This window comes from Acinonyx jubatus, chromosome D3, assembly GCF_027475565.1.
Source record: "Acinonyx jubatus isolate Ajub_Pintada_27869175 chromosome D3, VMU_Ajub_asm_v1.0, whole genome shotgun sequence".
Classification (NCBI taxonomy): Eukaryota; Metazoa; Chordata; class Mammalia; order Carnivora; family Felidae; genus Acinonyx; species Acinonyx jubatus.
The window spans coordinates 77,980,701-78,008,583 of NC_069392.1; the positions used below are offsets into that span (position 1 = coordinate 77,980,701).

General features: G+C 42.2%; 1 protein-coding gene and 1 long non-coding RNA gene across 12 annotated transcripts in view; one reads left to right on the top strand and one right to left on the bottom strand.

The window, feature by feature from the left end:
• Positions 1–2,536: 2,536 nt before the first annotated feature.
• LOC128312365 (uncharacterized) lies at positions 2,537–26,448 on the top strand. Its single transcript, XR_008291532.1, has 4 exons — positions 2,537–2,697; positions 3,253–3,312; positions 19,828–20,005; positions 26,190–26,448. It is a non-coding gene; the product is annotated as an uncharacterized LOC128312365 (long non-coding RNA).
• Positions 20,367–27,883, bottom strand: part of PIGN (phosphatidylinositol glycan anchor biosynthesis class N) — a 103,823-nt gene continuing 96,306 nt past the window's right edge. For all 11 annotated transcript variants that reach the window (XM_015077234.3, XM_053205801.1, XM_015077235.3 and 8 more), the window contains one exon: positions 20,367–20,677. In XM_015077234.3, coding sequence (XP_014932720.2) covers positions 20,554–20,677 — 124 coding nt within the window. In that variant the 3' untranslated portion in view covers positions 20,367–20,553. The remainder of the gene's footprint in view (positions 20,678–27,883) is intronic.

A 27,883-nucleotide genomic window follows, 5' to 3' on the forward strand; every position in this document is an offset into this window, starting at 1 on the left:
CAGATCCATGAAGTCTGTCCCAATATGAGATTAAATGTGGAAATAACCTTGACATTCAGAAACAAGAGTTTTTGCCCAAAACTTGGCTTTGAAAGACAGCTGAGCCACTGAGGGGGTCACAAAGACTCAGCAGGACTGAAGACAGGTATTTGTTAGTTTTCAATCAGCATTTGGAAATTGTGGCACTATACAATTTTCTCTAGTATTTTTTCTTATAAGAGTAACATTGCAGTAAAATTATGATAGAAAATTGAAAAATGTGAAATAGCTTATAAAAGAAAACGAAACCAGCTCTGATCCCACGAAATGGAAATAACTGCTATTACTGTTTTAGTGTATTGCCTGCATGTGTTTTTCTACTCATATGTAATACATTATTACAGCTTATTTACATACATATAGCACGAATTCCTTATTAACATAAATAGTTTGAATTATATCTTATGAGTATATTCTGCATCCCTGAGAATGCTAAAGAACAGCGTTACATGTCATTATGTAAATACTTAACTTTTTAAATGAGTTCATTGATACCTGACTACTCCTATAGAAAGTTTATGGCATTCTCAGATCAACAGAGCAGTGATCTACAGAGTATGGCTAAGCAGCTGTATGACCTTGGGCAAGTTTCTTAAATCTTGTGTGCCTCAGTTTCCTCCATTTAAAATGAGGATAATAGGGGCGCCTGGGTGGCTCAGTCGGCTAAGCATCCGACTCTTGATTTTGGCTCAGGCCATGATCTCACGGTTCGTGAGATTGAGCCCCGCCCTGGGCTCTACTCGGACAGCACAGAGCCTGCTTGGGATTTTCTCTTACCCCCTCTCAATTTCCCTCTCTCTGCCCCTCCCCCACCCGCACTCGCTCTCTCAAAATAAATAAATAAACTTAAAAAATATAAAACAAAATGAGGATAATAATAGTTTCTACTTTGAAAACCTCATGCAGCCATTAAAGGGGAAATAGTGTGTTAAGTGCTTAGACTAGTGTCTGACATGCAGTATTAAATACAGCTGAATTCTCCTTCATCATCTCTTTATTACTCCAATACTTCTTAATGAGCGAGTACATTTATAAGAAATCACATAACTATTCAAAGTTTGGTAAGAGTTATGGTTGACCAGCACCTTATTCGAGGTTCGAGTGACTTGGAAGCTGAACAGCAAACATTTCCCAAAGGCCAGATAGTGTAAGTGGTGAGAGATGAGTTTTGGATGAAGACAAATAAAGGTTTAATCCTTGATAACTGTGATCAGGATTGCTGCAATTAGTACAAAGGGCCAGTAATGGTTCTCAGAGCTTTGTTTATATTAGCTCATTTAAGCCTCACAACAGCCTTAAGATACGGGTATTATTATTAGCAGGACACTGAAGCATGTGAGGTTATGAAATTTACAGCCAGGCCACAGGCTAATAAAAGGCACAGCGAGGATTTGAACTCAGATGACCTTAGTCTAGAGCCTCTGCTTTGAAACACCGCTATAGTAGTCCCTCCTTATCCATAAGGGGTCGTTTCCAAGGCCCCCAGGATCCCTGAAACCACGGACGGTACTGAACCCTCTATGTACCACATTTTTTCCCCTAAACATAACAACCTGGGATAAAGTCTAATTTCTAAATTAGGCACAGTAAGAGATTAACAACAATAACTAATAATAAAATAAAACAATTATAACATACTGTAATAAAAGGTACCTGAATGTGGTCTCTCTCTCTCTCTCTCTCTCTCAAAATCTTGTTGTACAGTTAACCCTTGAAAAACATAGGTTTAGGGGTGCCTGTATGGCTCAGTCGGTAAAGCGACTGACTTCAGGTCATGACTTCAAGTTTGTGAGTTAAAGCCCCAGTTCCGGCTCAGTGCTGACAGCTTGGAGACTGGAGCCTGCTTCGGATTCTGTTTCCCTCTGTCTCTGCCCCTGCCCTGCTAGCACTGTGTGTATGTGTCTATCTCAAGAAGAAATAAACATGAAAGAGGAAGGAAGGAAGGAAGGAAGTTAGGAAGGAAGGAAGGGAGGGAAGGAGGGAAGGACGGAAGGAAGGGAGGGAGGGAGGGAAGGGAGGGAGGAAGGAAGGAAAACACAGGTTTGAACTTACAGGGTCAAACTTCTACGCGGGTTTTATTTTTTATTATTACAGTATAATACTGTCCGTGTACTCTCTCTTCCTTACGATTTAACATTTCCTTTCTCTACCTTGCTTGCTTATACAAATACAGTATGTAATACATATACAAAACATGTGTTCACCGACTGTGTTCTCGGTAAGGCTTCCGGTCAACAGCAGTCTATTAGGAGTTATATTGGGGGGGGGTCAAAAGTTACAGGTGGATTTTTTACTGCGCTGTTCGTCACCTCTGACCCCCGTGTTGTTCAAGGTCGTCTGGACTCACCTTTCTTCTTGCGACAATGCGAGATGATAAAGCGCTGGCCAGAAGGATGAGTGAGGGGAATGACGTCACAGCGTGACTTAGCGCCGGACTATCATCTACGTTCTGACGCTGCGTCAGAGGCGTCAGAGACGTCAGAGGCCGATCACCGGCTTCCGGCTGCGGTCGTCCAGGTAACCGAGACCACCGAAAGCGCGGAACTGAAGGTCAAGGGAGACTACTGTATATTGTTCCGCCTTTGAAGAAGTTATTTAACATCAGCGAGTCTCTTGTTAACTAGCTTGTGCCCTTTTCCTTGTGGATTTGAAGAAACGGTATGTTCTTGACATAAGCCCTCTGCCAATTACATGTATTGCAAGTATCTTTTCTGATTCTTTAAAAGCTTCCCTTTTGACCAACATAATGGAGTCTTTGTATGAACAGAAGTTCTTAATTTTTTTAAAAAAAGATTGTATGTTTTTATTCCTTTTTGAGTAAACTCTACACCCAAGGTGGGGCTCGAACTAACGACTTGGCAATCAAGAGTCACATGTTCTACCCTCTGAGCCAGACAGGTGCCCCTAGAAGTTCTTAATTTTTTTTTTTTTTTAACATTTATTTTTGAGACAGAGAGAGAGCATGAACGGGGGGAGGGCCAGAGAGAGAGGGAGACACAGAATCTGAAGCAGGCTCCAGGCTCTGAGCTGTCATTACAGAGCCTGATGCGGGGCTCGAACTCACGGACCGTGAGATCGTGACCTGAGCGAAGTCGGACACTCAACCGACTGAGCCACCCAGGCGCCCCTAGAAGTTCTTAATTTTAATGTAAATCCAAAACTTCAATATTTTCCCATATACTTAGTGACTTTTGTGCCTGTCTTTTCTTCTAGCATTGTGGCTTTCCTTTCCCTACAATGTCCTTGGAACTGCCTTTTTAAATATGGTGTGAGGTATGAATCAAGACACATTTTATTCCCATATGGATATCCAATTGACACAACACCATTTGTATTGAAAAATTGCGTTTCTTTCACTGCTCTCAGGGTCCTTATATATGTGAGTTTACTCCTGAATATTCTATTCTTTTCTACTACTCTATTGATTTACCTTGTACCAACATTATAGTAATTGTGATTTTAGAATAAATTTGCCCGTTTCTACACTACTGCTGACCCTTTGCATTTCCATGTAAGTTTAGAATCAGCTTGACAATTTCCACAACATGGCCTGCTGGGATTTTGATTGGAATTGCACTGAACCTATAAATTAATTTGGGAAGAATTACAATTTTACAAAATTGTCTCTTTATTCTCTCTTCCCAACCACAAACATGGTAATTCCTTCCATTTAGTTCAATATTCTTAGTTTCTTTTAATGATATCATATAGTTTTTACAAAGCAATTAAAAAAAAACACACATCTAACGGGTTTGTTCCTAGGCATCTGTGGTTTTGAGTTATTATTGTAAATGGTATTATTTTAAGTTTCATTGTACCTCCAATACAATGTTGAATAGGAGTAGAAAAATCAGTATCAGGCATCCTTGTCTCCTTCCCAACCATAGGCAGGAAGCCTATATTTCACCATTAAGTATGTTAGCTCTAGGTTGCAGGCACTAATTTTTATGTTCTTCTCCTCCACTAATTTCCCTTCTTGTCCATCCCTTCTCCATCTTCTGTAAAAACTTCTCAACTTCTCTTGCCTGCCTCTCTCACCTCTTATCCTCTCTTTGTCTTTGTGGGTTTCTGTATTTTTATTTCTTTAATTTTAGTGAGGTTCCAAGAAGGAATCAAGATAAACATGTGTTGAAATTGTCATGACTAATTAGAAGTCCCCTAAGAGTAGACATGAAACAATCCATCCTTTTAAGTTTATTTGTTTTGAGAAAGAGAGAGAGAGCAAGCACACGTGTGAGCAGGGGAGGGGCAAAGACAGAGGGGGCAAGAGAATCCCAAGCAGGCTCCATGCTGCCAGCACAGAGCCCAACATGGGGCTCTATCCCATTAACCCTGAGATCACGACCTGAACCAAAATCAAGAGTCAGACGCTTAACTGACTGAGCCACCCAGGTGCCCTGAAACAAACCCCCCCCCTTTTTTTTAATTTTTTTTTTTAACATTTTATTTATTCTTGAGACAGGGAGAGACAGAGCATGAACAGGGAAGGGGCAGAGAGAGAGGGAGACACAGAATCTGAACAGGCTCCAGGCTCTGAGCTGTCAGCACAGAGCCCGACACGGGGCTCGAACTCCCGGACCGCGAGATCATGACCTGAGCCGAAGTCGGCCGCTTAACTGACTGAGCCACCCAGGCGCCCCTGAAACAACCCCTTTTTTAATTAAGGTGTACTTAATACACTGTATGACACTTCTGTTTCCTAAATTGGCAGAGTTTTTTTTACAAGTTTCTTTTTAAATCTTCATGAATTTGAAAAAATGTGGGAAGCAGAAATATATCACATACATCAATTGTAGCTTCCTTAAGTGATAAAATAATAAAGAAATTTTATTTCACCGTAATTAGAATCTCACTTTGAGGTGCCAGAAGCCACCTTTATCTCCAATGATTCTTTTTAGTTGTGATTTATTTTTTAAGTACTCTCTACACCCAATATGGGGCTTGAACTCACAATCCCAAGATCAAGAGTTGAATGCTCTATGAACTAAGCCAGCCAGGCACCCCTCAAATGATTTTCTTTATAGGCTAATGTGCTGCTTTTCTGACAAATTCAACTCCCCACTTCCTGGAGGACTCCCTTAGGCATCCCTGAGTAATGACCATTGAGTTTTTGCTTACGTACCTCCTATGCCAAAGAGTTTATCCATGTATAGACACAAATATTTATCTCAATTTCACACTTAAAGGAGGTTCACTTAGACTTGCATACTGAAAATAATGGAAAAACCAACTAAACAGTGGCTTAAATAAAGCAGGGGTTTTATTACTGTCCTAGAAGAAGGAGTCCAGGAGTGGTCATCCAGGGCTGGTCTGGCAGCTCCCTGGGGCTACCAGTAACCTGCCCTATTTCTTGCTGTCTGTTCCTTCATTTTCAGGCCAAGCATGGCCTTTAGCACCACGTTTATAAGAAGTGTCCTCCACCTCCAGAAAAGGTGAAAGGAAAGTGCAAAAGGCGTGGCCTGTTGAGTCAACCCCTTTATAAGGAGCATCCCCAAAAGCCTCCCCAGGCAGCCTGCTCTTACATCTCATTGGACAGACCGTTTCACCTTAAGCACAAAGACTGAGGTCTATATTTTAGCAGGCCACCCTGAACCAAGGTGAGGTTGAGTTAGTAAAACGGAAGGATAATCGATACTGGGTCAGCAGCAAACAACGGAGTCTGTTACAAGACTTTACCTGTTTTCCCCTATTGATTCCTTTCCCCCATGAGAGAAGAGCAGTCAGAGCCTGTGACAATAGCTCAAAACTCCAGGGACCAGCTCTGAGCCATCTGGGAAGTGATGGCCATTAAGACGTGAAGTCAAGAACAGAGGAATCTCTGAGAATCTACAGAGAAAGCACAGTGGGTTCCTACTTCCCTGAGGAAAGGAAGCTTAACAAAGTCCCCCTGGATGACCTCCAGCCAATCTGGTGGAGCTAGGAGGCTGGCAGAGGGAGAGAGCAAGTTGAAGACCAAAATAGAAACAGCTGTTGGCTGCGTTTTCCGGCCCTAAGGGAATCGCTTGTGTACATGTTCCGTGAAACAATTCCGTTTGATCCATACACATGTAAAAATCATTGCCTCCTTCATTTTTCAAGTGCTTGGAGTTACTCCTTTCTTATTTAAGCCTTACATTCACCAAGGCTACACACGGCCATCAGCCTGAACTTGTAGAACTACCAACTGGGTACCCACAGGCCATATAATGCTTACTTACCACTCATTACTCTAGAAGTTTCATTTTTTTGTGGCCTACCACAGACTTCAATGTCGTGCCAGGCCCCAGGCTTAAGTTCACTGCTTGCTATCATTTGTCCTCCTAATAACCTTAACGTTAATGCAGTTTTTAAGATGAGAAAACTGGGGCTCCAGAGGGAGCAGTTCCAAGGTTCAGAGCCACATCTGACAGACTGATTCTAAAACCAGGTACATGGAACAAAAGCCTTCTCCTCGTTTCCTTGAAGCCAGAAAGAAGCTAGTCTAATGCCTTGGTTTATAGAGGAAAAAATACACACACAGCCCAGAGGAGTCAAGGACCTGGCCCAGAGTGGCAACTGTAGCGGGCACAGTGAATATCCGAACCCAGTCAACTCACCTCTTGACACAAAATGAGAGTCTGGCACTACCTGGTGCTTTTAATGTTTGGAGGGCTTAATTCTCCTTTTTGCCAGAGAGGGACATCGTTTTCAAAGCTGAATGTTCCTTCAAGACACTTCATTAACCACATTAGGGTTTTTACTTTATAGACTAACAGAAAACATAGTTTAAAAACATATCACATCCTGAATGTAAACAGCTAGGGGACCCTACTGGGAACCAGCTCTAAACACATTTGACTTTATGATTTTGCTGAAAACCAAAAACAAAGCAAATTGTCTTTAAATTTATTGAAATAACCCTTTTTTCCCTTCATCTCAGAGGAACCGGTTAGGAGCTCCACAGCTTGATAACCCTAGTCATCATCTGTTCCTTGGAGAGGTCCTCCCTGACCTGCCTTTCTAAAGGAAATTCCTCATTCCAGCACATTTGGGATTCTGCTTCTGGCCACAGCAGATTAACTTGCTACTAGACTAGCTCTCCTACAGTGAACAACTATAACACTAGACAAAAGCACATGGAATTATGGTTTCCAGAAGTTGGGCAAAAGGCAGCACAAGTCTGTGATCCCTAAGAGAGGTGTCCCATGATACCCTTTCTGCAGGCACTTTTTAGACTATGTCACGAGGAGGAAGCCAAACGGAGAACAGTGGTCTTGCTGAGCTAAGGAGAAAGAAGTTGGAAGTTCGGACTAGTAAGACAGTTGGAAAGTGGAGGGCAAGGTACATAGAGAAGGGAGTTATGCAGGGAGAGTTCCAGATATCTGTGGGCGGTGGGGGGGGGGGGGTACCCTTGAGTCTTTGTCTAAATATCAGGCTACTCATCTTAGGACAAGACACCATGAGGCTGATCCAAGATGCTGCAGGACTGAGCAGGTACTGCAGCCTACATAGGACTGGGACATGTTCAAAGACTGGCCAGTCAGACTGGAGAAATGTCATTGGCCCTGGGTACTCAATAGAGACCCCAGAGAGGCTATTCTAGACCTACACTGACACAGCTCTAAAACAGCCCTTGAACATATCAAGATGATCTACAAATTCACCACGAGCCAGAGCAAAATTCCACACTGTATTAAAGAAGCAACAGAGTCTAAACACTCAACTATGTAGCACCCATAGCTAGCTTACGATCAGTAATTTCCAGACATGTGAAGAAGCCTTAAGATCTGATCCACAACCAGGAGGAAAACAGCTAATTGAAAGACCTAGAAATGACAGAGATGATGCAATTAGCAGAGAAAGACTTACAGATAGATCTTTTAAACAGCTCTATTTTGTAATGGGCAAAATATTTGAATGGACACCTCACCAAAGAAGATATACTGACATTAGCATATTAACCCAGTAGTCATTAGAGAAATGCAAACACAAACCACAGCGAGATTCCACTACACGCCTATTAGAATGGTTAAAATTTAAAAAGACCATGTCAAGTGCTGGCAAGGAACCGGGACTCTCACACTCTTTTGGTGGGAGTAAAGACTGGTACAAACACTTTGGAATACAGTTTGAAAACATATTGAAAAAATAAACATACACCTACCATATGATCCAGCCATTCTACTCCTAGGTAATTATCCAAGAGAAAAGGAAGTATACGTTCACATGTTCAAAGACTTACATACAGATGTCGATAGCAGCTTTATTTATAACAATTCCAAACTGGAAACAAGGCAAATGTCCATTAAAAGATGGGTAAATAAACAAAGTGTGGTATAGGTCATGTCAAGATCCCTGTAAGGTTTTAAGATGTTACTCTGATTGCAAGCTAACCAGGGATCTTCATAGACCCAGACAGAAGACTTCTGAGCCACAGGCAAAAGACAGTTGAATACGCGTGGCAATAATGTAGCTACAGTGACATAACCACCTCCTTTCTCTGAGCTGCAGTCCCACTGGGTGATATGAAGAGTGTCAGGTGTTGCCTTCACACTCAGTGTGTGTGTGTGTGTGTGTGTGTGTGTGTGTGTGTGTGTGTGTGGAGGGGGGTGTTGTAGCAGAAGAAACATTGAGATTTGGAAGCCCTGACTTTATACAGGAGCTATTGGTAAACCAGTCCATTTTCTCCTCTGGAAAGAAGTCCTCTACCAGAATTTCTGTGAAGCAAATGAAGTCAACTTTTACTGGCAACTGCCATGAAGTGTTTAAGTCTTCTTTTGCTGCATAATCACCACAAACTTAGCATCTTTTAAAAAAAAAAAAAAAAGCAGGGGCGCTCGATCCCATGAACCGTGAGATCCTGACCGGAGCTGAAATCAAGAGTCGGATGCTTAACCAGCTGAGCCACCCAGGCACTTTATAACCCATTTATGTTTGATTCGGATTTTGTTTACAGTGCTGTCACTTTTGGTTTCTTTATCACAATTTCATCTTTGTTGGTCAATTCCCTCTTATGATTATCCATTTTTGTAAGAGGTCATGTGGTTTTATCACTGGGAGACAAAGAGGCAACAGAATGACACGCATTGCTGTCTGCGTACGAACTGAATAACCGACGTGCGTTGACCACCTGACCCACTGACAGACTTTGAAAGGAGTAACATGACTGGTCAGTGCTCATGATGTGCATCTTGTATTTACATAGTGACCTGGGGACTGAGGAACTACCTGTGAAGTTCGTCCTTCATGAAATTACTGTCGATTCAACAGCCTGCAAAAGATTTGTCTGAATTCAGCCTCAGTCAGTCTTTTACCTAGACAATTGCCATCCATGCGTCTCAAACCCGTCCGGGTTAATGATAACTGTCCCCAAAAGGCTTACTTCAAGTATTACGACTGTGAAATCTCCCCCAATTTCTTTCCACCTTGTCAGAAGTTATCAGTTTACCTCTGGGCTCCCACAGAGCTTGGGATATATATTAGTTATATCACATATATCATGAGAGCCCAGTGATCTGTCTATATCTCTGTCATTTGCTGCAATGTCGGTAGCACGTGGTAAGAACCCAGTAAATCTTTGTTAAAGGGACAAACAGAAGAATTACACAGAATACTTAGGTAATAAGAAATAGTATTCTCAGTTCCAGAAATGTGAATGTGGAGATCTAAATGACAGAATATAGTTTAATGCTATTTTATGCCTTTTCAAGAGATCACTTAAAAGTAGGAAGAAAATCAGCACCCAACTCTTGGTTTCAGCTCAGGTCATGACCTCACAGTTCATGAGTTCGAGCCCTGCATCAGACTCTGCACTGATAAGTGTGGAGCCTGCTTGGGATTCTCTGTCTCCCCCTCTTTCTCCGCCCCTCCCCATTCACTCTATTTCTCTCAATAAATAAATAAATAAATTAGAAGTAGGCAGAAAATCAAAGGGTCTGGGAAGCTAAAGGATTATAAACTCTAAAGAATGGCATCCCCCTGAATTTCAAAAGCCAGTGAAAAGTCTCATTCTGTGTCTGATTAGTACAGACTCCACCGCCCCAAGAACTAACCAAAGACAAATTATCCTAATACAGGCAGAAGAGCCAAGATAAATAGCAGCCTGCAGGCCCCCATTAAAAAGCCAAACCTTTCAAACTGGAGAGTAATCTACTTTAAAAATGTCTTGGGTAATAACCATAACATAAAGTTTGATGTCTGTTATTACTTCACAATGTATGCAATATGCTTTCCTCCGCTGCCATCCTGTCAAAAGACATTCCAGGATGGATCTTCTTTGGGGACTTGACAGACACATCACAAGTTGCCAGAGAAGGAAGGAGGTGACACTTTTGTCATCACAGACCAAGTATGAAACCAGAACAACTGCCAGTGTGCAAATCAGGGTGGTTTGGGAAGGATTCTTCCCCTGACGGACAAGCTTTTAAAAGACACCAAGATGATAAATACTTATTTTTATTTAAATGCACTCCCCCTTGCCCCCCAACAGCACATATTAAATTCCAATATCCTTGCTTAAACTGCGCCCTCCTGCAGCCAGGCTGTTGCCAGCACTGGATTCTGTGATCCACAGATAGATCCTGGCAAATTCACTTCCAACTCCCTCCCCCACTGCCCCTGGTGACAGTGAGGATGAGGATAAGAATGCCTGACCCTTGTGAGGTGTTTCAGGCCTTTGTATACCTGGCCCTCCTGGGGGAGTCTTTCTTTGACGCTGGTTATGGCCGAAACCTACAAGAGCAGCAACATAACAGGGGGATCCACTGACTTTATCCTGAGCCATTTATCTATCTGTCCTTCCAAGGTGTCAGCAACCCTGAAACAATGAGTCAAACCATCTTGACAGGCTTAGGCCATTTAGACCATCTACTCTAAAAAGAAACAGAAGAAATTAAAAGCCTTTGAAAATATGTTAGTTAAAGGAAGTGCCATTGTTTACGTGGCAGTAGCTGGCAAAAATAGTCTTCTTGGCAAATTTTCAGGAATTTTCTGCTTAAGCTTTTAGAAGCAAGTTTCTACTCCTTCTTATCCATACTGCGATTCTAATTATTCAAACTGAAAACCACTGTGCGATAAAGGATGACAACTCTGAACAAAGTGCCAAAGTCTCTGGAGTTTTCCAAGTAAGACGTGTTACAGTTTCTTGCATAGCAACCACCCAATTCTGTTTTCTTAGTCCTTAGAATATGGATCTAACAAAGCCGACATTTGGGGTTTGCCTCCCAAGTAAGGAAGCTGCCGTCAGAAGGAAAAAGAAAAAAGGTCTTCATAGATAGCAACCTCACCCTGATTCCCCCAAAGCAATTCAACATGTTTGTCCTTTGGATAAGTAGATGAGCACCATCTTGTCTCCATGTGAAATGCAGCACAGACATGGTAAGGCTATAAAATGGCGGCCACAAGCAAAGACTATGGAAAATTCAAGCACGACACAGACTCGGGCAAGCCAGTGATGGGGCGTCGTGGAGGCTGCTGGTGACTTTGGTGAGTCACTACCATGAGCCTTCTACGTCATTCTCCCCAGAGCTCTCCCAAGCAGTAACATGATTCTGATTGGGACAGGAAGCGGGCAGTAAGAAGCATTGGTGGAAGATCTCTTCCATGTCTCTTTCTTTCTTTCTGTCTTTCTTTCTTTTTTTTCTTTTTTTTAAGTTTATTTATTTTGAGAGACAGCACACGCATACAGATGGGGGATGGGCAGAAAGAAGGGGAGAGAGAGAATCCCAATCAGGCTCTGAGCTTTCAGTGCAGAGCCCAACACGGGGCCCAATCTCACGAACTCTGAGATCATGACTTGAACTGAAATTAAGAGTTGGAAGCTTAACCACCCAGGCACCCCAGATTTGTTCCATGTTTCTGATGGCTTTATACCGCTTTTCATTTTTGCTGCCTTCCTGGGTAAACTGATCCAGAGAACACCTTCGATCCTTCCCTCTTTTTTTCTTTTTTTTAATCTTACTCCTGCTAGCTTTTCTGTCCACCTGCAAAGCCTGAGAATGGGATTGTAAAGTCAGTATTGGATTTTAACCAACTTGGGTTCCTTCACCCAACCTCAGAGCTGACACACAAGGACTCAAGGAAAGCTTTTTGTAGGGAGATCCAGGGGTGCTGGGGTGAACGGAAGAATGGTTGGGCAGACAGATGCATGAAAGGAAGAAAAACTTTTCTTTCTTGAAGGAAAGAGTTTTTGCTCTGTTGACAGTCAGGTGAACCGGCTCAATCTGAAAAAGCTGAATTTGCTGAATAAGAGAATAGGGTATTCAGTACTGGTGACTGCTACAGCCCAGGATCTATTCAGGAGCAAGGCCAGAACCTCAAATTGCCAATCAGAAAAGCAACAGTAACAGCTGGGAGCTGGGGTCACCAGGAATGAGGAGAGCAGACAGTTCCCTGCAGGAGGCACTGACTAGCCATTGACAGCACTGCATCTAACGCAGCGACAGGGGTCACGCGCATCTTCAGTTCTCATCAAAGCTTCACCTCACTAGGCCAAACTGGTAATGCCATCCAGGCCCCACCAGCTCTGTCCACCTCGTGGAGGAGCAGGTCCCCCAGGTAAAACAAGGAAACCGGTAAAACTCTGGCCACACAAGTTCTCCATTCCAGGGGATGGCTAACAGGCCCTCACCTCATGATACTCCCATCTTAGACCCCGGTGAGTTTGGTCAGGCTCTGAGGCCCCGGAAGCATTAAGAACAGCAGCTCCAACCATCGGACTGACACGAGATAGGATCTCATAAACCGGAGTGTCAGTTAACATTACACAAAATTCGTGGCTTAACAAAGGAAACATCACTTGAAGGCTTCACTCTAAGGTTCAAGGAATGTTCTTGTGATGGTGCCAGGCCCTGTCACGGGGCCTGTGGTGGCATGTCTAGTTCACGCCAAATCTGGATCAAGACTGAGAGGATTTGTGTGCAGGGCTCCTGTGGGAAAATTCTCTCCTGCATTCTGGATTAGGTCATGGATGCCGTGGTGTTAAGGAGGGTGAAGGCTCTTCTCAAATAAGCCCAAGGGCAAGGGTTTGAAAGACAACCAGATTTATGACAAGCTTTCAACTTTCTGGTTTCAACTGAATCCAGATGCATAAACACCAAAAATATTGAAGGGAAATGGAAAGTCTAAGGAGCTCTTTACTTCCAGAAAAATACGGCTGAAATATTCCAGAAAAAAATCATCAGCAATCTTGACATTAAAGGGTGTTTAACTCCACCCCCTAAGTTTACGTGCTGATATCTTTATATCCACATTTTAGGGTGAACTATGGTACTCAAACTCGTGATCTAGAAAACTTTATGAATTAGCCATGCAAGTGCTGTGATTCAGTCTGATTCTGTAAGCTAAATTCCCCATATATATTCATTTCCTAGGGGTGCCATAACAAATTATCACCAACTGGGTGGCTTAAAACAATGAAAATTTATTCTCTCAGAGTTCTGGAGCCCAGAAGTTGTAAATCAAGGTTGCTGGGGGAAACCCTCCTTCTGAAGGCCTGAAGGGAAGATCCTTCCTGGCGTCTCCCAGCTTCTGGTGGCCCCTGGCCTTTCTTGCCTTGTGGCTGCATCACTGCCTCTGTCTTCACGTCATTTCTTCTCTCACAAGGACACTTGCTATTGGATTTATGCCCGCCCCCCCCCCCCCCGTCCCCGGATAATCCAGAGTGATTTCATCTCAAAACCCTTAATTATATCTGCAATGACCATCTTCCTAAATAAGGTCACATTCACAGGGTTAGGGTGTGGACATATCTTTCCAGCGGCCACAATTTGACCCACTACACTAAGCACACTCTGGACTTTCAGGTCTTTACAAAACTTCAAGTGCTTGAAAACAGCAAATATTCCCTTTCTTATTTTAATGCTAATGAAATAAAAGTGAGGAAACTTTGCTCCTTTTGCTTTATATACCACTTGGAAGACAGCTGGCATTTGCCTCAAATGTGAAGGATCCGGTGTAAGTGTGTCACATGCCTATTACAGACGTGTAGGCAACTTCAAAAGTATGTTTTCTTAATCGTGCTGTTTACCCTGGATTATGCACACACAACTGCAGTCTACTTTTCATGTCACCTGCTTGGGTACAGTGACTGTGCTTTCAGAAGCAAAAATCTACAAATGCTCGTATGCAGAGATTCCGGGATATAATGTTTCGGCAGCAACCGTCTGTTGAAAATGTAAAAGCAAAGCCAGTTATACTAGTCGTGGGATCTTTATAAATCACCCTGGGCTTCAGTTTTCTCATGTGTAAAATGGTATAATAATACCTACTTCACAGGGTTGTTACGAGGATTAAATAGTTCAGTATGTGTAAACCATTTAAACAGGGCCTGGCACTTTGTAAGTTTTACCATAATTTTTTAAAAAGCCATAAATAGAAATTGCACTAAACATTGAAGAGATACTTGTACAAACACATTCAAGGCATGCACGTCAATTAACGCTCTTGGATGCAAGTCACAGGAGATCGAGACAAAATTATGTTGGAAATGAATGGGAAGGGTTCCAAGATGGTTGGAACAAAGGGAACTTGGGCAGCAGAGGGCAGAGCCACAGAGATCTGTGAAGAACATCACTGAACTATTCTGTCCCATTGATTTCCAATCTAGAAAGCATAAGGTAAAAAGAATATACAAAAATCAGCATTTTAAGTGGAGTTTTGGAATGGTTCTTATCCGCTGTCCTTAGAAATCACAGCAAAAATAAGCCTTCTTTTTGTCAGATAAGCATGTGATGGAAGGTTACCTACTAGAAGGTATCTAGAGTATCTCAATCCAACCTAACCATCAATAGCTCCTGAACTTTGCATCTTAGAAATTTTCTCTCCTTTCTAGCTTGAAAGTCTTGCAAAGAACTCAGATTGGCCCAGATTGGGTCAGATGTGCACCTCTAAATTTGTCAACTATGGTGAAGGAAAAGTCATAAGAAACCACTTGGCTCCTGCCAGAGATACACGGTTAACAATGGAGGCAGACTTAGTCCCGAGGAGAGAGTGCCAAGCAGACATTGGCACAGCTGAGCACTGTGTACTCACACCATGTCTACACTGAACATCAGAACCGATGGGAACCAATTCGTGAAGAAAACCCATTATTTGTATACACACCGGGTTCGAACATGGTTGAGAGAGAGGAGTGACATGAAAAGAGAGAAAACGGCAAGAGAGAAATAAATAAAACAGAAAAACCAAGGAAGGCATAAAGCTTTAGTAATCGCCTTCTGTAGGCAAGTCGCAAGAGAGTAAGCCAATATTTGCTGTGATTTTTATTTTTCTGGTAAAGGCTATACATTTATGGCATAAAGACTTAGTCCAGATTCTACCAGGGCTGTCTGATGATCTGTGATGGACTGGATGCCATCCATATGGTACTACCGAAGAGTCCCACGTGAAAGACTAAATCATCATAGGCATAATTTATACAGAGGCAAGTAAAGTTGCTAGTACACTTTTTAAGTGTATTTATTTAGAGAGAGAGAGAGAGAGAGCACGAGCAGAGGAGGGGCAGAAACAGAGAGAGAGAGAGAGAGAGAGAGAGAGAGAGAATCCCAAGCAGGCTCTGCACTGCCAGCACAGAGCCTGACACGGGGCTCAAACTCATGAACCTGTGAAATCATGACCTGAGCTGAAATCTAGAGTCAGATGCTTAACCGATTGAGCCACCCAGGCACCCCAAATTGCTAGTACATTTTAAAGTTTTCCCGCATTAGGGGTTAAAATCTTTTCAGGAAAACAGATTCAATTAAACATGCAACACCCCAAAACAGTGTGACAAACTAAGGTTTTAAGCATCAAAGTATACGACAACATTTCTAAAGTATGCTCGCCAGTTGGAGGGGAGACTTTAAGATAGGTCTGCAGCCAAGCAAGTAGAAGCTGCTGGTATACTGCGATCTTTCTCCCTCCATAATGCGTAAATCAAGTTAAATTCCCTAAGTACTACAATAAATACACCTATTAACTTTGTTTGACCAAGTGCTTCTCAAATATATTTGATCAGGGAACCCTTTTTATTATGACATCTGTATCCTAAGTAAACGATGTTCTAAGGGACATACTTTGAGAAATGCTACATGGCAAATAAATACTGCAGTTTGAGTTGAAAATAGTTGTGATCTGTTTGTGTCTCTAAAGAAATTAGTAAGTGATACATTACTTCTCAAATGCCGTTGGTATAGAATGAGTTATTCTGTACTGTATTAAGTGCAGAAATCTCATCTACCTTTTTTACATACCATGCTGATGCAGAAATGTGAAAATGCTACAACATGTTACCATAGTACTGAAAACACGTACCATAACAATCCCATTTCAAAGCATCTTACAGAGGATGAGAAAATGTCAATATATAAAGAACGACTCTGGAAAGGTGAGAAATTACCAAGTTCTCTCTGGTCTCTTAGAGGAGTCCTTGGAACTGCCCGAAGGATGGGCGGTGGGGAGGGGGGTCCTCCCCAAATGACTGAGTCAATTTAGCTCACTCTCTTCAGGCCCCTTGACCAGCCGGTGTCTAGTGTAGATATAGGAGCTCACCAGGCTCTCCCCTGCAGAGTTGATGCCCCACCTCTGGAGACAGTCCCTCCCCCACCCAACACAGCTGCCACCTTCCTCCCCCTGGGCCAGCTCCACCAAAAATTACATTTTTCATGGCACAGGTATGTGTCAAAGGTGGAGGAGCAAAGGAGTCCCTAGTCTACTACAAGAAGTGTATAAAAGTAGGGGGTGGGGATGGTGGACATACAGGTTTCTAATATCTGAGTTGGCTGAAATTTGGAATGAGTTTTTCATGAGAAGCAATACTGTGAGTGATAAATAGGTTATCTAGGTATGCAGTCAAGCTCTATCATTGTTAGGTCATTTTGAGGGAAGTATTATGAAAATATATTACCATTTATAACATTTTCCCAAAAAACAAAAAAGCATTTTTTAAAAAACTTACATCCAAGTTAGCATATAGTGCACCAATGATTTCAGGAGTAGATTCCTTAATGCCCCTGACCCATTTGGCCCAGCCCCCCTCCCACAACCCCTCCAGTAACCCTCTGTTTGTTCTCCATATTCAAGAGTCTCTTATGTTTTGTCCCTCTCCCTGTTTTTATATTATTTTTGCATCCTTTCCTTCATGTTCCTCTGTTTTGTATCTTAAATTCCTCATATGAGTGAAGTCATATGATATTTGTCTTTCTCTAATTTCACTTACCATAGTACGCTCTAGTTCCATCCACATAATTGCAAATGGCAAGATTTCATTCTTTTTGATTGCTAATACTCCACTGTGTGTGTGTGTGTGTGTATACACACATATACATATATATGTATGTGTGTGTGTGTGTGTGTATATATATATATATATATATATATATATATATATATATATATCTACCACATCTTCTTTATCCATTCATCCATCAATGGACATTTGGGCTCTTGCCATACTTCAGCTATTGTTGCTAGTGCTGCTATAAATATTGGGGTGCATGTGCCCCTTCGAAACAGCATACCTGTATCCCTTTTTTAACATTTTTAATTTTTTGAGGAACCTCCATACTATTTTCTAGAGTGGCTGCCCCAGCTTGCATTCCCACCAACAATGCAAAAGAGATCCTCTTTCTCCGCATCCTCACTAACATCTGTCATTGCCTGAGTTGTTAATGTTAGCCATTCTGACAGGTGTGAGGTGGTATCTCGTGGTTTTGATTTGTATTTCCCCGATGGTGAGTGATGTGGAGCATTTTTTCATGTGTCGGTTGGCCATCTGGATGTCTTCTTTGGAGAAGTGTCTCTTCATGTCTTTTGCCCATTTCTTCACTGGATTATTTGTTTTTTGGGTGTTGAGTTTGATAAGTTCTTTATAGATTTTGGATACTAACCCTTTATCTGGTATGTCGTTTGCAAATATCTTCTCCCATTCTGTTGGTTGCCTTTCAGTTTTGCTGATTGTTTCCTTCAGTGTGCAGAAGCTTTTAATATTGATGAGGTCCCAATAGTTCATTTTTGCTTTTGTTTCTCTTGCCTCCGGAGACGTGTTAAGAAGTTGCTGTGGCCAAGGCCAAAGAGGTTTTTGCCTGCTTTCTCCTCGAGGGTTTTGATGGCTTCCTGTCTTACATTGAGGTCTTTCATCCATTTTGAGTTTATTTTTGTGTGTGTTGTAAGAAGGTGGTCCAGGTTCATTTTTCTGCGTGTCGCCGTCCCGTTTTCCCAGCACCACTTGCTGAAGAGACTGTCTTGATTCCATTGGCTATTCTTTCCTGCTTTGTCAAAGATTAGTTGGCCATATGTTTGTGGGTCCATTTCTGGGTTCTCTATTCTGTTCCATTGATCTGAGTGTCTGTTTTTGTGCCAAGACATTTGTGTTCTAAATAGTGCATACTAAATATAATAATACAGAGAATTAAAACACTGGTTAATTATGAATGGACTGCAGGTAGCTTCCTAAATCCTTAGAGTATCCTCCAAGGTTTATCCACGGTCCACGTGACATACCATGGCTTTTTTGTTCAGTATTTTCTCAACCTGATATGCTGCCTTTAATTCCTATAGCAATTCCTAATTTAAGCAAATGCTAACTAGCAAATGTCTTAAGTTTGATTTGGAAATCTGGTGTTAATAGTTAGAATGAAAAAGTAAATGACTTAAACAGAAATACATTTAAATAATATTTATTTTTTCTGTTATTCAATGTAAAAATATGCATTTCAAAACGCTAAGATATTTGATAAGATGCACAACAGAAAAGGCCTGTCTAGATCTCTGTTCCCCAAAGTCTGAGGGGTCCAGGTAACAGTGCGGCAAGGCGAGCCCACGGCTGCAAGTACACATCACTCTTTTGTCAGCTCACATGGACTCAGGACAACATGAAGACGTGCTTCAAAGAGCAAAATAAAGGCAAATCGCTGAGCACCTTTTACAATGTCATAATAAAATATTCATTAATTCCTCTGTGTGGAAATCTGGGAAAAGATGGAAGGTAAAACTAGGCATAAAAGGAGTTAAATGGTGTTTATAAAGTCGGTTTTCGCTGACTTGTGAAAAAACCGATTAGAAATCCTGAGGCAACGTGAAAGTTCACGGGTTCCGTACCTGCCAATACCATCATCCGTTACAGCAGCTGCTTAGTTGTCCAGCAAGATTTTATATCAGACACGGATGCAAGGGGCCTTACACTGAAATCTACGTCTCTTTCTTTCCTTGTACCATAGTGCTGTCACTGGTACGTGAAGTACTATCACGACTTATTACCGCACTTCATTGTAAGCAGAAAGTAAGAAAGTGCGTTTTGCCAAACTGCTTTCTGAATCTTCTAAATTGTATTTGTTCACTCACCGGCCAATTTAAAAAACATAGTAGTTTGTAGGGGGCTTCCTGGTCATTAGTGTGAACTAGTAGTGCAGTAATTTAACTCAAAAGGAATTCTTTAAAAAGTGGGACTCAGACTAGCAAAGCTTAGCATCAGCCAAAATCTACCGGCACGCCATGGGCTAAAGGCCAAGTCTACAGTGATGCATAAAGGTCACTTTGTGAAAAACCCAAGTAAAAATTACTCTCAAACTATTCTGCCCATTAGAATTAGTTTACAAATGGAAATTTAAATTTAGTGAGAGGACTCTAAGCCTTTGGGCTAGAATCTTCCAACCAGAAAGATAAGCAATTTTAACACTGATTCCTATGATATGGTCAGAAAGTTTAACCACTGACTTAAAGAATTCTGTTGAAACAATATGTGATAAAAGCTATGCGGGTAACAGATACTGAATCTACAAGTAAAAATTGATCCTTTAAAAATTTTTCCCTGAATCAGACACAAACACCAAGTATTTTCTACCTTTCTATCTACAGAAATTCCAATGGGAATCCAGAAATGGAAAAAAAAAACAAAAGGAAAAAAAAAAGGGACGGTCAACCTGCACCTGGCTGGGACACTATGAAAACCCTGAAGAGCACTAAGAAGACAGTGTCGCTGCACTCCGAGGGAAGATGGCAAACACCTGCCAACACTGTTTCTACTGAAGCTTCGGTAAGGTACAGATCCTGATTCTCTTTCTAGCGTTATCATTCCTTGCAAAACCAGGGCTGAGCGCTGATAAATATTTGTGGTGCAGCCGGGTGACCTGCTCCAAGCTCAGCCAGTGCTGGCTGTGGAGGTGAGCAGCACCGCCCCCACGGGAGCACATTCTCGGCCGCATCTAGGGGACGCTGCGCGGTTGCTGACCCGACTGTTCCGCATCTAGGGGACGCTGCGCGGTTGCTGAGCCGACTGTTCCAGGTGCTCTAAAAGCTCAGTGAGAGGGGCCGACAGCTAAAGGAAGAAACTGAAAATGGAGAAAGTCCACGATGCCCTTCCACAGACAGAACCACTATTTCACACACACAGAAACTCAAGAAAATGGAAGCTCCTTTATTGCAGATAACCTGTAAACTCAGAATTCCGCATGTCTTTTTCTCTGTAGGAGCAGAATATGCTGTATATCAATGTCCATTTTCTTACTGAATCCTTGATAAGAGTTTAGTGTAAAAGGAGAATGGGAAGCAGGATCCAGAGGTTGAATGATGGCTTGGGCAACATCATATGAGGTGGCTTTTGGGTTTGCCACAGAGTCTGAGTTTCTTTGTCATGAGCAGGTGGGCCAGGCCATTGAGAAACACCAGAACGATGGTCATGGACATGACAATCACGTAGTGGCTGATGCTACAGAAAGAGAAAAAGAAACATGTTATAGGAAGACACAACACACATGGGAAAGAGCAGGAGAGCTCTCTAAATAATGTTTCTAAATGTATACATAAAATACACAGAATTACAAAAGATACCAGTGATGGTTCTTAAGTTTATCTATATATTTATTTTTAGTACTCTCTACACCCAGCTCATAACCCTGAGAGCAAGAGTCACATGCTCTTTGAACTGAGCCAGTCAGGTACCCCGATGATCTGGAAATAGGTATCAAAACGTTAAAAAACAAATTTGTCACAGAAGCAGTGATGAGCACAAATATTTTGAGGTATGTCCAATAACTGCAACGTGTTATGAAAATGTCTGATTGGTATTGCCACTGCCTGTGTCTTTGTCACCAATAGAAACTGAATTTCAAAATCCAGCTTTTAGAAACAAAGACAATTTTCCGCCTCTAATTCTTGCTCCCTCTGAATAATATCCACAGACTCCCCAAGATATCCCCAGGTTTAGTAGTTTGGCATTTTAGAGCACACCATTCTGTGCTTTGATGGAAGTTAGAAGTACTTCAACAAAACTACCAGCTACCCTCCCCCCCCACCCCCAAAGCGTTACCCAAATTCAAATTCAGGGAAGTAAATGTTTCAGTCAAGGAATCTAAACAAAGGAAAAAGGATACATTTCTTTATGAATCTCTAAGTCAAAGCTACTATCTCCCAGATTCTGCTTTTTTAGACCTTTTATCACTTTTTAACACTTTAAATTATTTTAAATACTTTTAATATTTTAAATTTTTTAAAAAGCTTATTTATTTATTTTGAGAAAGAGGGAGAAGAGAGCACGCACGTGAGCGGGCTAAGAGCATGGAGCCCCACTTGGGGCTCGATCCCACAAACCGTGAGATCATGACCTGAGCCAAAAGCAAGAGTTGGACCCTTAGCTGACTGAGCCGCCCAGGTGCTCCTAAATTACTTTAAAACAAATACGTATTAAATATGACTTGGTTTCTTAACAAGGTAAGTTTCATGACACCAGTAGATAGGTGACTATCCGTAAATTTAATGGAAGTCTATTTATAAGAGGTATTTTATAGATCACTTAGCTCCTTCGAGTGGCCTGAAATCACAAACTTTGGGCCCATTTAAGCTAACATTATTGGCAGGAAACAGTCGTGAAGCTCATCACCTTCATGCAATTGAACCATAAGGCATTCAGCTTGTGAGATTTTCCATCAATTAGGTCTTGGTATCATCTCAGCACACCAGAGTTAAAGCAGCATTCAATTTCAACTGTAAATGAGTTTGGCTGTTCCCAGTCTCTCACCTTGACTATTCTGACATCATTTAAATCAGCAATTCTCAAGGTGTACATGTGTGATTGGTAGAGGGACAGGGTGTCTGTGTGGAGGGGCATATAGAATCACCAGGAAGGCCTATTCAGCCTGTACAAGGGGTGATAGATAAAAGGTTGATTGTACTTTTCAATCAGGGTAAGGGGCAACGGAAGCAGGTCAAATCTGTCGGATGTACTGGAGAAGACAAGTTTGAGAATCACTGATTTTTAATAAAGCTTAGTATTCATTATAAGAGTAAGGATATTTTATCACACTTATTAGTGATATTTCGGAGGATATTAAAATAGTATTGAACACAATGAGAAGTTATCATTATATCTAAAGAGAAATGACACTTGAGTTGCCATCTGTATTTTTGTTCAATTTTTTAATGTTTTTATTTATTTTTGAAAGAGAGAGAGACACACACACACAGAGTTCAAGCTGGGGAGGGGCAGAGAGAGAGGCGGAGACACAGAATCGGAAGCAGGCTCCAGGCTCTGAGCCGTCAGCACAGTGCCCGATGTGGGGCTCGAACTCACGAACCGTGAGTTCATGACCTGAGCAGAAGTTGGGCGTTTAACCGACTGAGCCACCCAGGCGCCCGTCATCATCTGTATTTTAATAAAGTATAACAACAGTGCATGCAGGAAACAACTCCAAATGAACACCACTATCAAATCAAACCAATCAAACCGATGATCCTGCCTCTATTCACTTCACACCAAACACATTTAGAACATAAATTTAAATGTTTTTATAGTTATGAAAATGACCTCAAAGGACTCTCTCTCTAGTTTTAAGAAATGCACTTCTTTCAGTACACCATATGAAAGGCAGTACTGTGTTCAGTTTATGACCTGCTACGAATGAAGATACAGTAGAAAAGATCAAAAGAAGAAAATACTACATTGTAGCTCTGTCAGCCCAGCTCAGTTTTATGGCCTGGGCAGAATATTTTTCACATGGCTGTTAAAAGAACACCTGATGCCACAAGGTCCTCCAGAGAACCACAGGCTCAGCTGACTACACTGGCTGGAGTAGATTCCTGTAAGATTCTCAATTTAACTCTGATAAAATCTGCTCAGAAGATGCATTTTGAAACATATTGGCCTATACGCATAGACGCAAATACCGTCTCAGGCCCTAACAATGCAATCTTTACTTTTTTTTAAGTTTATTTGAGAGACAGACAGAGAATCGCAAGCAGGTTCCACACTGTAGGTACCGAGCCTAATATGGGGCTCGAACTCACGAACTGCGAGATCACAACCTGAGCCGACATCAAGAGTCAGGCACTTAAACTGAGTGAGCCACTCAGGCATCCCAACACAATCTTTATTTATTTTTATTTGTTTTTAAAAGTTTTAAAAAATTTTATTTATTTTGAGAGTGAGGGAGAGAGAGAGACAGAGAAGGAGAGAGAGAATCCCAAGCAGGCTCCACACCGTAGGTGCGGAACCTGATGCAGGACTCAAATTCACGAACTAAGAGATCATGACTTGAGCCGAAATCCAGAGTCAGACACTTAACCAACTGAGACGCCCAGGCGCCCCTACAATCTTTATTTTTAAAGAAACTATTACTTATTTGTTAACCTGAAACTAATTGCTGAGGAATCTCGCAACCCTATTTTGAAAACCCACCGCATTCGCCACACTGACACTACGATCATCGTAACCGCACGCAGGCCACATTCGCAGGGCTGGTGAGCTCCCAGTCCCCTCGAGAATCCTGGGACACAGTCTCACCTTTCCTGTGTTCATAAAGCAATCACTTAGTAAGGACAAAAGGACAACATTCCATCCCTGTGTATAACAGGCATATTAGAGCTGGAGTTATTAACTGTATTACTAATAAAAAGGAGTTTAGAAGTAAAATTAGTCACACAGGAAAACTACCGCAGGAGCATAATTCAAATAACTCGGGCCTGGTAAGGAAACGCTGCCAATAAGTTTAGTAACATCTGCAACGTGATAAGAAACAACTCAGCTTTTCATATATACGTTCACACAGGAAAAATGAGAAACCCAAAACTTAAAAAGCAACTTTCTCACAAACAGAATGCAGGAAAAAGTACAACAATGAGCTTTTGATACGTGAACCTGATTGTATGGTGCTTTAGCTCGGTCTCTTGAAGCCTCTTTTCCAGCCATTATCCAAGCCTCTTCCTCGCAATAAATTAGATGCCGGGGCGCCTGCGTGGCTCAGTCGGTTAGGCGTCCGACTTCAGCTCAGCTCTTGATCTCACGGCTTGTGGGTTCGAGCCCCGCGTCAGGCTCTGTGCTGACAGCTCAGAGCCTGGAGCCTGCTTTGGATTCTGTGTCTCCCTCGCTCTCTGCCCCTCCCCACTCTCTCTCTCTCTCAAAAATAAATAAACATTAAAAAAAATTAAAAAAGAAATTGGATGCCGACAAAGATGCATGAAGCAACTCCTGCCCACCAGAGCCTGAACCACACGGCTCGCCGAGGCAGAGCGTGCTGTTACCGCTACACAGGACACCAAGAGAAGATGACAGAATTCTAACTTGTCAACAGGCGAAGCGGCAAAACAAAATCGTCCCGCTACAGCCCCAGTCCGGGTGATTCCATTAGAAAGCCTAATTTCTCTAACTCAGATTTCAGTTTGTTTCTCCATCCCAACCCCTGCCACCCCCCCCACGCCCCTCTGCAACCATCTTCCTTCCTTACGAGGGCATGTTTTGGACATGATAATATGGGACAAAGAAGACGAGCAGAGCAGAGCAAGGGGTGACCAGGAGAGTGTGTGGGGACTTATGAGGCACTGCCTTCAGCCTGATGAAGAGAACCGAGCTCTGAAGTCTGCTATTTCACCCGCCTTCGAGAAGTCTCTCAGGGCAAGCACCCCATTTCACCGAAGGGAGTTAGATCTGTGAGGGCAAAGCCCTGAGACGGAGCTGAAGTGCAGTTTAACCTAACTTAACTGCCTATGCCTTTATCACCTTTCCATCCCCTCTGGATTTTAACGCTCTATCGATGAGGGTGCAATGATTATACCAGGACACCAGACATAAACCAGGACCCTTCCAGATAAACCTGTCCATGTGGTCACCATATGTGAAGGGCAGCTCCCATTACAAAAAAATACTATTAGCACAAAATATTTCTACAGCGTAGTTTTTAACCCTCTATAGCATTAACCAATTATATAATATTTTCATAAATATCATAAGTAAATTATAGCATGAAACATGGAGTTAACATCCTTTTCTCCCGGCTAGCCCTGCAGAGTGGGTGGGGGTCATCAAAGTGTTCCTGACCTGTGGGTGCTAATGCACCATTCTGTTTCCCTTGGTGTGAATGATGCTCAATGCTTGTCTTATGCGTCTATAGTCTCTCTTTCTGCAATTATCTTGTGCTCTGATGAACACTTTATTCCCATGATGGTTGTGTAAAGGAATGCGGGAAACAGGCCTGGAGGTACCATGCAAGTGCCAGGGAGAACGTCATGCTAGATGTTAAGTACAAGTTTTGCAATGGCTCAAAGACTCTGAAAAAAGATCACGCAAGCACAGGTAACAAAAATAGACAAATTGGACTACGTAAAAATTGAAAACTTTTGTGCCTCAAAGGGCAGACTCAACTACTTTTGGCTCCTTCCCTCCTCATCGATATTTCTTCCTTCTTTAAATCCTAAATGTACAGTGCTCAAAACTCTGCAGTGAATGGTTCCTCTGCAACAATCACAAACAGGATCAGACACAAAGCCACTTTTAAAAAAGGGCTTAGCAGAGGTACAAAACAAAGGCTTTGGGAAATTCACCGCAAGTAGAGGCAGCGACAGGCAGTGGGGATACTACAGACCACGGCGGCTCGTCCAGTGCCGTCCTGCGGACCTGTGCAGCCTTCTCTACAAGTCACAGAAGCAAGTCACAGTCTCCGTAGGGCCACAGTGTCCTCATCTCTAAAATGAAGACAGTAAATACAGCTCCTGTGGAAAATATCTACTTGACAGTGTTGTGGTAAAGATCACATGAAATATCGTGTTAGTAGACACCGTAAACACTGCAGCGCAGCACCAATGCAGGTTATTTGTGGCCGAGGTATGACTGGGGCAATCCTCTGACTGGCATCCTGGACCTCCTACTTAAGTTCCAGCTTCTGTCCTATTTTGCCTTTTACCCACGTAAACCGATTCCCTGGTCTCCGAACTGCCTTCCTCATGTCTTTCAGGACCCCGATCTCAAATAACCAACTACTGGGAGTGCGGTCACTGTGTTGCAGTCCACGGCCATGCTCTGACCTTGTGGGTAAGTCTCGGCCTCTACTCTACTCTGTAAACAAGCTTACTCCATTTGAACCCCAATGCGGGCTCCAGAACCCCAGCTTTGACAATGGGTAATTAGTATTGATGTATCTAGGGACATTCATCCCTTCCGACTATGATATTCCTCATGCTCATGAGTTAAATGAAATGACAATAAAATCGTAGAGAGAAGTGAGGGTATTCCATGTGGTTTCTGCTCCATGTTTCTCCTTTTCTTTCTTTTCTTTTAATTTTCTTGATGTTTATTTTTGAGAGAGAGAGAGACAAAGTGCATGTCGGGGTGGGCAGAGGGACAGTGAGACATAGAATCCAAAGCAGGCTCCAGGCTCCAAGCTGTCAGCACAGAGCCTGACGCAGGGCCCGGACCCCCGAACCGTGAGATCATGACCTGAGCCCAAGTCGGACGCTTATCCGATTGAGCCACCCAGGAGCCCCTCTCCTTTCCTTTCTAACTGAGCTAGAAAGAGCTCTACACTTATGACTCTATTTCCTGATCTTCCATCTCATTTATCCATTTTCCTTTCATTTTTATCAGTTATACATGCAGTGCTAAAAACACAAAATAGTGGAGAAAGATTTATAATGAAAACCAACGGTCCTCCTTCCTCCTTACCCGCTTCTCAGGGTGGCTGCTTTAGTCACTTCCCTTTTTAGGTCTTCTGGTGCTTTACCTCCTGAATGTGATTGTCTTTATGGTGCTGTTAACTGATACATCGATTTAAAACATTATATATTCAGTCCCTGCTAGGAAACAGCAGAACTGAGCCTGCTTATACTATAACCCACTCGCTTCAATTTTAGATCTGTTTGCTATTAGCCAGTTTTTCTTTTATTTTTCCTTCTGAGTCAGTTTTGACGTATAATTTATATGTAGGAAAATGGAACTAATTTTTAAGTGTCCAGTTAGATGAGCATTGACAAATGGTGCACCCAGGTGACCATCATCACTGTTAAGGTGCAGAACATTTCCATTACCCCAAAAGTGCCCGCATTCTCTTCTACAGTCAGGCTCACCCTAACTCTCGGTGCTAGAAATGGGTGATGGTGATAATCACATTCCTACACAGTAGGAATGAAGCTAATGCTGCTGGACTGCACACTTAAAAAACATTAAGATGGTAAATCTTATTATCTGTATTTTACCACAATTAAAAATAAGATGAAAAGGGGTGCCTGGGTGGCTCAGTTGGTTGAGTGTCCGACCCTTGATTTCGACTCAGGTCATATTCCCAGGATTGTAGGATCGAGCTCTGCATCGGGCTCTGCGCTGAGCATGGCCTGCTTAAAATGCTCTCTTTCCCTCTGCCCCTCTCTCCCTGATCACACACACTCTCTCTTTATAAAAAAAAACAAAAACAAAAACAAAAAACCCCAGAAGTCTCACACAAAAATACTATATTTAACAAGAATATGTTCCAAACAAAATTCTGGCCTATGTCTAAGATGAAAACAAATTAATCAAACTTTGGAGAGTAAAGGGAAGTATGTCAAACACAAGAAGCAGTGTGAAGGATAAAGACTAGAATAACATCAATACTAATAGTTGCCTTTACTGAAGCTTATTAGATGTTGGACACTGTGCTAAATACTCTACATGGAG